Consider the following 10801-nt stretch of genomic DNA (forward strand, 5'->3'; position numbering starts at 1 on the left):
GGGGAGTTCTCTCCCTTTGTTCATTTGCATTTCACAATATCATATCCATTGTTTTCCATTAAGCATATTTGTTATCTTGTTTATCTAGTTGTATCTTTATAATTTTCTTTATCCGTGGCTATTTTTGTGGTTGTCTATGGAGGTGGAAACACCAAAGCAGGGTCTGACTGAGGCAGACCTCTTAACATAGTCCCAACATTTTTCCTCTTGGTTGTGTGTAGGTTTGTTATCGAGAGAGGAAGATTGCTTTGCTAGAGGCTTCAATTGTGGACCAGTTGTGAGGTTTCTTCATCTCTCCTCGTCTCCTTTTAAATTGTTGTTATTTTGTGTTATTCATTTCATCTAGCATATCATCTTCAGTTTAGTGGTTTTATTATATTTGCATTTGTTGTACGACTTGTGTATTCTATTCGTATAGGACATTAGTGCGCTGTGCTAGTGTTCCAGTTTTACACGTTCGTCCTAAGAAGAGAGGCTTAGTAGAGGTCGTTCATAGGTCTCTGTAACTTGCCTGTTGAGTTTTATAGTTTGTATCCCCTGGCTCACCAAAGTGCTAGTAAAATGAGGTAGAGCGAAGGTTAGTTTGCTCCTTGAGATTTATCACTTCAAGGGTAGGAAATCCCATCCTCTACATTAATATTGCTCAAAGTTCATTAAGATATATCACTTAATTACAAATAATCTTAAAATATTGTTGTGCATAGTTTTTGGGTTAGACTGTGTATGCCTTTTCCTTTGACATTTTAGATCAATCTCCACGATCATTAGAAATACAACAAGACAAGAGAAGAGAAAAATGGGTATAATATAGCAATAGGGTGCTCAAATCTTCAAACCTACCCATGATATTTCTCTTCTCTTGTCTTGTTGTATTCTTGATGATGGATCATGGAGTTTGATCCAAAACATTGAACGGAAAAAACTTACATGGTCTAAACCAAAATCTATGCACAATTATACCATGGAGTGAAAATCATATGTCTACAAACTTATAATATATAAAATATTCATAACCACAATTATTAACCTATGTAGGGGAAAGGACCCAGTAGTTGAGCGTGTTCCAATTCTTGTGATAGAACTTGTTGATTTTATACCCCCATACTTGCTGATTTAATGTCTAACTTTTGTACAACATTGCACCAATAGTTGTGACTTTAAAGTTGTTATTGCTGATGATAAGTACCAATGATTGAATGAAATATACCATTTGTTGTGAAAAGTAACCAATCATGTGATGCCACATCAACTACACAAGTATTGGGGCCCCTTTTGCATGCCTATTGGTCTCACTTTTTTTTTTTGGGTTGTTTTGGACACCTTGGCAAAAAGCACGCTGGTGTGGCATCATATTTGATGATGTGGTTCTGAAACCTTAGTTATAAGTAGGAGACTTGCCAAGTAAGTTGCTGTAAAAAATCAAGAGTGATTTGAAATTTCCACGTAAGATTTTGAGAAGCACGAAGTTAGGGTGCACAACTACTAGGTCATCTCCCCCAATATTCATTTGAAAAATGCTTTGATTGACATCTCTAATCTTCTGAATTCAAAACTCAATTCAAAAATATGAAAGCTAAAAATACAACATCCTTAAGAAAAACTTGAAAATTATAAAAATTTATTCTGTTCGTTAATAACTTCTAAATAAATGCTAGACCCTTGAGCCACAAAACCCCGTGTTTGTAGAATTTCAAAAGTAATAAGAAATATAACACCTCCTCAGCTCCCCCAACAACCTTATTAAAAAACCAAAATTCTGCAGAGCATTTTAAGCGTTTATGCATTCTTATGTTATCATTGATAGAGAATTTAGCGGGTCCCCTTGGAGTGCTCGCTCTTATGTCATAAATATTTTTCGCTGTGACGTCTAATCAGTCTTATTTGAAAAATACACACGACGCATGTTCTCGGCATGCTTTGTTAACCGTACTTTTTCGATACGAAATGGGTATAAAATAGCAGCAGGTGCTCAGCTCTTCAAAACCACATTGCCTTCTGCATTTCATTTTATTGAACAATGACATTTTCTAATCACATGAAGAGAAAAGTATGATTCAAATTTTTTCCTATCCCATATATTGATCCACAAGGGTTTGTTTCACCTAGTATTTTGTATACCAGTACATTATATTTGTTTGTTTGAGCTTGGTTGGTGTTTGATGTTTGTGCAGGGTTCATGGCCCAAGAAGGTGGCCAGAAAATGGCTTAATATAAAGACAAAACCAGAGGAGTTTTATGCTGATCAAATGATTGAAGGTAATTTCATACCCATTAAGAAGAATATGCACGTAACTGATATAATTATGGCTGACTTCAGTTCTATATTTTATGGTCATGGTCATCCTGCACTGCTGTTTCTATTAGAGAAAACTTCCATGGATTCTTGAATGGAGTGCTTCTTATCAATTGCTTGTATTATCTGCACATCCCAATGATAATACCCACTAGATAATTGAACTTTTAAACTTTATCCAAGAGGATATAATACTAGAAATCACTTCGAGTAGGAAAATTTTAAGTGTATATCATGAGGGCAGGGTTTTTGGGCTGTGAAATCCATGTCTTTAAGAAAAGGCTCAATAGTTGCTAAAAGAATTGTTTCAAACAAATAATAAATTGGGTTTTTATGTGACAAATTGTTCAGGTTTCCACAATCCATCTTTATATCATTTAGTTACTTCTGGTTTTGATTGTGTCACTTTTTTTCATTCAACATTTCAGATCACATTCTATGATCCATCATCAGGATGTCTCGAGAATGCAAGGATATGACATTCTTACATATCCTTGTATTCTCGAGACATCCTGATGATGGATCACAGAGTGTGATCCGAAACATTGATACTAAAAAATCACACAATCAAAACTAAAAGCAACTAAATGAAATCGCTCAATATATTTTTAAGTTAGAATACATTTCTTTCAGCCTTTGAGTAATTGTATTAGATACTTTTGCTGCGATTCTTACCATTTTTGTCAAACATGATAGAAAATCTGCTGAACAAAACTGCACATGACACAATGGTAAAGCTGGAACCACATACATCCCAGGACACGGATGTTCAAAATCTAAGGTATGTTTGGTAAGCTACCTTGCCCTTGCCAATATACAAAAACCTATGAAAACTTGTTTTAGGAACCATAAGCCTTTGATTCAAACCATTTTTCTTGCTATATGAGGAGGAGGTAACTTTAGTCTTTTCGTGTTGCAGGGTATTTGCGGGAACATGGAATGTAGGAGGTGAAACACCCTATAGTGACCTCAATTTAGATGAATGGCTACATGCATCAGAAGCTCCAGCAGACATCTATGTATTGGGGTACAAACCAAAACTCCTCATTGCATGGAATTCACTTGTATGAACATGACTATATGTTTTTCCTTTTTGTAATCAATGGCACTTAGTTTATAGGTAAACCCTTTTGCTTATAGGTAAGCTCTTTTGTTAGCGAAGCATAGATGTGTCTGTTGGTCATTTATCATTCTCAGGTCAAAGTGATTCCTTCTTTGATCTGGAGCATTCCCCCACTCATTGGGGTTCTTCCTTTGATCTGGTAGAGATTTCTGATTGGGATGACAGCCCTGTGAGTGTCTTAAGTGGCGAGGATAGTACTGTGAAAAGTGTAGCAAATGTGTAGTCTGTGTTTGAGCCCTCACCATTACTAGCTTAAAAACAATAGTCAATTTGTCAAAATATAGGGGCTAAAAATAGTTACATATTAATAACAGACTTAAAAAAACAGAGATAGTAGCAGTAGAAAATTGAAATTCAAAGACCAAAACCTGAGGCCTCCTATTAAAAATCTTGGAACCTGAACATCTGATACTACAACTACTGAAAATTCAGAAATCAGATATACCAGCTGCTAAAACTGACTTATAAACAGAAAACCTTAGTACCACAACTCAAAAGCTTGGAATCTGAACATCTAAGAGACCGATGGCATAATTACTAAGCTGAGCAACTCCTGAAACAAGATCCATAGAAAGCTAACAGCCCTCAGTATTTCCCAGAAAAAATAGGAATATTGGTTAATTCAATTCCTTTTCCTCTCTCTATCTTTTCTTTCTAACCCTTAGCTATGAGTTAGTTGATCTTCCTCCCTTTTCTCGTCACACTAGTCTATCTACTATATATATGATATCATCTTCATTCTATCCTCAAGCGTTGTCTTTGATTCTGTCTTTGATGATGGTTCCAGTAGTGTGGGCTAAAACTTCAGAACCCTACGAATACCTTGCAGTTGATTGCAGAAGAACTTTGCAATTGTTGATAAAATATATTAACAAAAGTTGAAGACATGGAATCAAAACCTTTACCACTATTTTTCATCATATTTTCTCAAACTATACTGGATTAGGCCTTAGTCACTCCTGAATCCTCCATCTGCTTCCAATTATTACCCCTTAGTTTTGATATTTATCACTGCCTCCTCTTCTTGGGAGCCCCTTTTGTACTAATTCCCTTATTTTAAAGCTTAAAGTATACTTCAAGAATTTACTCAAGTGGTATTTAGTATTTAGCATGACTTATGGCCCTATGGGTGAATATACATAAGGATCTTCTCCACAACAATTTGGCCTTGCTTCATTTTTTCGTGGATAGGATCGATGAATTGAAATTTGCCTACATAAAAAAATTCATATCCTTCACCGTTTTATTCATCTAAACAGAATAATCGTTCCCCACTACTCACTGCTCTGTCAAGATCTTGGCCAAGGTTACCAAATATGGTAGATATCATCACATCTATCTTATTTTCTAAATTTTTTTAGTCCACCATAGGGAATTAATTGGAGGAGTTTATACACTCCTGAATCCTCCATTTGCTTCCGAATATTACCCCTTAGTTTTGATATTTATCACTGCCTCCTCTTCTTGGGAGCCTCTTTTGTACTAATTCCCTTAATTTTAAGAGTTTAAGTATATTTTAAATTTACTTAAGTGGTGTTTAGTATTTAGCATGTCTTATGCGTGAATATACATAAGGATCTTCTCCACAACAATTTGGCCTTGCTTCATTTTGTCATGGATAGGAATCATGGCACTGAAATTTGCCTTCATAAGAAAATTCATATCCAAAAAGGTTTTATTTATCTAAAAAGAGTAATTGTTCCCAACTAATTATTTTTTCAAGATCTTGGCCAAGTTTATCAGACATAGTAGATATCATCATATCTATCTTCGTTTTCAAACTTTTTAAGTCCACCATAAGGAATAAATTGTAGGAGAGTTTTATATATACACACACACTTAATTTATGAAAACCTTAATAGGGGATGTCCTTATATTTCTACCCCAATTATTTTCCTGATCATATATTTAGTATTCGAATAATGGGATCTTCTTCAGCTTTCCTCCATTTTGCCATGGTAGTTCAATCAAAGGAAAACAGAATATCCACGTCTGAAGAAGAAAAACACAATCACTCGATCCTACTCGCCGAACAAAATTATTAAGTAGGTGTTTGGATTTTTGAAATAAGGTAAAATATATTCTGGTTTTGAGAAGGAAAAGTAAGATGTTAAAGGTGCGCACATCTGCTAGTATGATGTGCTCTGACATCTGAATTTCACCAGGTTTGATAACAATTCAGTAACATGCACCCATAATATTCAATTTTCTTTCTTTTAAAGAACAGAGTAATAGATTGTCAGGATTTGAGAATGGAATTAGTGTGTTAATAATTTTGATTAAGTTGTCCATAACTGTAAGCATGATGTGATTTTGCTTCTGAATTTTTCCAGCTTTCAGGAAATTGTCCCTTTAAATGCAAGGAATGTCTTGGGTGTAGAAGACAATTACCCTGCAGAAAATTGGCTGGCACTTATTCGCAAAACATTGAACACGAACATAAGTCAAAGTAGCAGTTCCACTCCTTGTTCCAGGGATGGGCTGCAGGCTTCATCAGAAGTACTTTACAGTTTTGACTCTGATTTTGGAGATTCTCATGTGCATAAAAATTCAGTTCCTTACCAGAGAAATTCCTTCCAGACCTCAAACCAGCTTTCCACACCAGATGGTGAACCTAAAAGTTCTTCATTAAAGCCAAAGCGAATGTTCAGCCTTGTTGATCATTTCGCCTTGGGAATAATTGACACAGTCGATTTCAGTTCGTTATTTAGGTCAGTTTCATCAGAGGATGAAAGTGGCTTCAGTGAGAGAGAATCGCCCCGTACTGTTTTATGCTCTCCAATGTCATATAGTTCCCCATCAGATAGATCTGACTCAGGTGAGATGATCAACAGCTTCGATTCAAGTCAACCAAATTATTATCTGGCAGCTAGCAAACAGATGGTTGGTGTGTTTCTCTGTGTTTGGGTGCGTAGTGATCTAAGACAGCATGTTCAAAATTTAGAAGTCTCTTGTGTTGGTTGTGGGCTAATGGGTTACCTTGGCAACAAGGTAAGAAAAGAAAATACACTGCTTCAACTCTTAAGATAATGCATATTTTGTCACTTCAATTTCTTTTGATTGCATCTCATAATATTGAAAACCATTGATTTTATAAACAGTACATTATTCATGCCTAAACTGAAGAATAGGTCTATTTTTACCAGAATTGTTTTCAAAATATCTGGACAGACTTGCATTGCTTTGAGAGATATAAAAAGATTTCTTTAGAAGACCATAATATTCAGTTTAATGTTTAGGGGAGAAAACCCAGTGGTATTATCTAGTATGAAAAGTTTGTTAACATTTTCCTGTAATGCTTGCAGGGTTCCATTGCAATCAGCATGTTATTTCATCAGACAAGTTTCTGCTTTGTTTGCACTCATTTGACTTCAGGAGAGAAAGAAGGTGATGAGATACGGAGAAATTCTGATGTCATGGAGATCATAAAGAAGACCCACTTTCCGCAAATTGACAAGATTTTGCCAAAGAAAACTCCAGAAAACATTTTGGAGCATGAGTAGGTTTCAACTATGTACCTTTATACTCTGATGCATTGATAGACTGAGATGGAGATTTGATATTATTTGTTCTGTAACTTCTGTTATAGTATGCCACCATATGGGTAGGAATGAAAATTGTAACTCTAGATTAAGCCATTTTATCAAAAAAAAAGGACAAATGAGAACTTTAGAAGAGATCTTCCAAATTTCCTGTATACTACATTGCATTGGATTTCTTGAGTGCGCTAGTTATCTAATTTGACCTTGGGGTTTCATTTTGCAGTCGAGTTATTTGGCTTGGGGATTTGAATTATCGCCTTGCACTTAACTATGCTGATAGTCGAAAGCTCATAGAAAACGATGACTGGGAAACTATGTTGGAGAAAGATCAGGTAGTTACACAATCCTCATGTAATATTATGTGATGATTTATTGGGATTGAATTTCATCAACAAATGTTTCATAAATAGTAGTCGCAGGAACCAATTGTTTATGATTGTCAATGTTTCACTTAGGACTTAATGTATCTCTTTATCGACTCATATTTTATGAGTAGTGGTTCACAAGAACACATCTCTCATGACCATAAATGGTCCCACTCCTTGCATCTAGGTGATGCTCATAGACACTAATTACTAGACTTGTCAAGAGGTCACTTATCTTAATACTACTGTGGGTCAAGTGTACTTAACCATGGAATTAATCCTACAGCCAAGTGGCTATGCCATTTAAAAAACCTTCTACAAGTGTTGCTACTTGCTGCAACACTTGCTTCTTATGAACGAGTGGTCCCTAGCTTATTCATTTTCATATAAGTGGTGTTTTTGCAGTGTATCAAAGTATGTGATGATTTATTAGGATTCAACTGAATATGGGTTGATGAAGATCAACTGAAACATATACAATTGAATCCAAATAAATAATAATATAATTTGATAGAGTGTAAAAATATGATTTATATTTAAAACAAAAAAAAATTAATTGCAGTAGCTGAGTTATGCTAGAGTTTTACTTGAACATAGAACATTAATTTGCTTCAAAACTTCATATATTTGAACTCAATCAAATCTGGATTTCTTCATGGCAGCTTCGGAATGAGAAGAAAGGAGGAGGTATATTTGAAGGATGGAATGAAGGGAAAATAAATTTCCCTCCCACTTACAAGTATTGCAGAAATTCAGACCAGTATGCTGGAGAAAGTCTTAGATCAGGGGCAAAGCGACGCACACCAGCATGGTATGTGCATTTTAGTGTTCTCCATGGTTTTGGTCTATAAACTAATTGGGCATAGAAGTTTCAATCTCAAGTAATATGTAACCATGGAGTCAGGGCAAAGGTACAAGTTTCATGAGGGGTTGCAAAATGGATTATAAGTTTATAAAACACAGAGAATATATTTTCCTAGAATCCTAATCACAGTTTCCCAATCCAAGATTCCAAAGGAGATTTTTAATTCTCCGTCATTATCCTTTGTGTTTTTTATTTTTTAAGGCGTGGGAGGTGCAAGAGGGTTTTGTTTGAGGACTGCATTTACATATGTTGCACTCGAGTGATCCTAAGAATTTGAATTTTTAAACTCAAAAAACTTCAGAAAATACCAGAAATGTCACGTCCTTGATATAAGCTCCTAGAAATCCTTGTTAGGAGGATTAAGATAAAATAGAAAACCCCTCTTGCTGTGACGTACCTCTAATTGTATATTTGTATAATATCTTTTTAGCATCTATTCTTGATATTTATGGTGTGTGTATTTTTATCGTGAAGAACATGTCTATGCCTGGTCTTTAGAAGCTTTATAAGCTATAGAATAATCTATAACTATTTGCTTTGTGCTTATTGACTTGCAAGAATATGTGATCTACATGAAAAAGGTTAAATTTAGAGAGGCTCTGCAAATTGTGAAACACAATGATTACTAAGCATTTCAACTTTATTTACTTGGGTGATTGCAATGTTTCCATTTGAACACACTACTCCCATAATAATATGAAATAGTTCAGATATTTTAACACTGCAGATCAAATGTTCAATACCTTTCTAACTTATTAACTATGCTTCCATCACTGCTTGCACTACAGGTGTGATCGTATACTTTGGTATGGAAAAGGTTTAAGGCAGCTCTCCTATGATCGTGGGGAATCAAAGTTCTCTGACCACCGGCCCGTTTCTTCAGTTTTTATGGCAGAGGTGGAAATGCTCAACAGAGGCGAATTAGAAAAAGCTTTGATGAGTTCAGGTGGAAGATTCCAAGTGGAAGAGCTCCTGTAGAAAAATAAAAGTTGTCATTAAGTTCTCAGATTATGTAAGTACTTCATCTTTGAGAGTTCTTGGCATCATTCTCAACTACATTAGGAGCAACTGGCCATTGAAGTATGACAATACAAAAGCTTCAAGACTATTTTACTAATCACTGTACTTATTTTTGCTCTGATGCTCTTGTTGTTTCATTTTAAAGATATGTTAGGCTAAAGTATTTTAAGAAAAAAGTCCTCTTATGGGGTTCTGACTAGTGATTACTCTGTTACAAGGCTTTTGGATGTGAATTTTGTAAAACAACTCATATGCAGAGATGAATGGCACATTACTAGACATTTGTACATGGTAAGCATTATGAACAATATCTCATTTTAAGCTTATGAAATTATACCACAAGCTTTTTATGTTAAATAAAACTGAATTTGAGCATACTTGATGTAAGGTCTTTTATGGAAAGAACTTAACTAGTCACTGTTTTGTTGTGGACAGGGTGCACTTGGGTGTCCCTCAAATAGGAAAATACCCAATTGACATTTTCCAATTGTATTATAGAGGTTGTAGTAGAAGCCAAGCACAAATGTGTACATAAAATAGTACACTGCAGAGTTGAAGCAAAGAGGTGGTTAAGTGGTGGAGTTTAGCAGATTGTTCACCCTTTTTCCAGAGGCACGGTCAAGTTTTAGCTACGTAGCATTTCTGAAGAACAATCAATATTGCAGTTCTAGAAACAACTTGCATTATGATACAAACATAATAAGGAGGTAAAAGGAACATTCCTTGCTACTTTTGTTGGTATATACTGAAGAAGCATAAATTTGATGACTTCTGAACTTCTCCCATCAGCATTGAGATGAGACTACAGTACTGTATGACTGCATTATCCCATGCATTATAGCTTTCGTTGGACAATTATCTTATTTGTTTGCTTGATGGTTTTTCAGTTCATCACACCACATGTACCACGAGGACATGGGAAGGGAAGGAATGCCAAACTAGGCAGAGACAGCATAGAGAAGAGAAGCAGTGGAGGAAGTTGTAGAAATGTTTCATAATTAACTTTGTTGATACCATGGAGGGACACTCCTAAATTTTCAGTCCACCAGCACAATGAGTTTTCTAGTATCTAGTCTGATACCAGAAAATGTGTGGACCGACTAATTGAAAGACGATAGAGCTTGTCATATTAGGCAGTCCATAGTCGCATGTAAAATTTTGTATCGGTTCAAAATAACATTATTTCAGTGAACTCATCAATTGGGTTCTTATTTTGACAAATTGTCGAATCATTAAGAGAATCCATACGCAATCTTATTGTACAAATTGAGTTCAGAATACCAAATTATGAGATATTTACTCGAATTTCTATTGAGTTTATGATGCAGGGACGATTAACACATACCCCCTAAGTTATACAACTTCATTCAAACAAAATAAAATGCATGGATAATGCAACAAATCACATTAGATTGTTCATTCAAAACTTCCCTCAAACATTATTTTATTCACTCTGAATTGAGATCACAAATAGTGCAGCCTCATGGGCTGATAATAGCGGTCTCAAAACTGATATAAAAGTGAAGTACAACGGCAGAATAATAAAGACAACAACAGAATTCATCCCTTGAAAAAATGTGAAACAAGCTCATA

The 10801-nt window shown here is 35.2% G+C and overlaps 1 protein-coding gene across 1 annotated transcript; it reads left to right on the plus strand.

Annotated features, from left to right (window-relative positions):
* The first annotated feature begins 1963 nt into the window (after nt 1-1963).
* LOC131075742 (type IV inositol polyphosphate 5-phosphatase 7) lies at nt 1964-10408 on the plus strand. The gene is made up of 12 exons (XM_059217165.1): nt 1964-2047; nt 2172-2256; nt 2990-3083; nt 3213-3320; nt 5750-6407; nt 6722-6915; nt 7182-7290; nt 7986-8134; nt 8977-9200; nt 9427-9499; nt 9644-9915; nt 10096-10408. The coding sequence occupies exons 1-9, from the start codon at nt 2018-2020 to the stop codon at nt 9164-9166; spliced, it is 1617 nt and encodes a 538-aa protein (XP_059073148.1). The 5' UTR covers nt 1964-2017; the 3' UTR covers nt 9167-9200; nt 9427-9499; nt 9644-9915; nt 10096-10408.
* Nucleotides 10409-10801: the final 393 nt, after the last annotated feature.

Source organism: Cryptomeria japonica, chromosome 1 (assembly GCF_030272615.1).
Source record: "Cryptomeria japonica chromosome 1, Sugi_1.0, whole genome shotgun sequence".
Taxonomy (NCBI): Eukaryota; Viridiplantae; Streptophyta; class Pinopsida; order Cupressales; family Cupressaceae; genus Cryptomeria; species Cryptomeria japonica.

What these genes read in the sequence shown, in the direction of transcription:
- LOC131075742 (XM_059217165.1), top strand. Translation starts at nt 2,018, where the DNA reads ATGACATTTTCTAATCACATGAAGAGAAAA. An exon ending in CAAAATCTAAGGTATGTTTG is followed by an intron (nt 3,084 to 3,212) that starts GTAAGCTACCTT and finishes TTCGTGTTGCAG; the next exon opens with GGTATTTGCGGGAACATGGA. An exon ending in GCAGACATCTATGTATTGGG is followed by an intron (nt 3,321 to 5,749) that starts GTACAAACCAAA and finishes GAATTTTTCCAG; the next exon opens with CTTTCAGGAAATTGTCCCTT.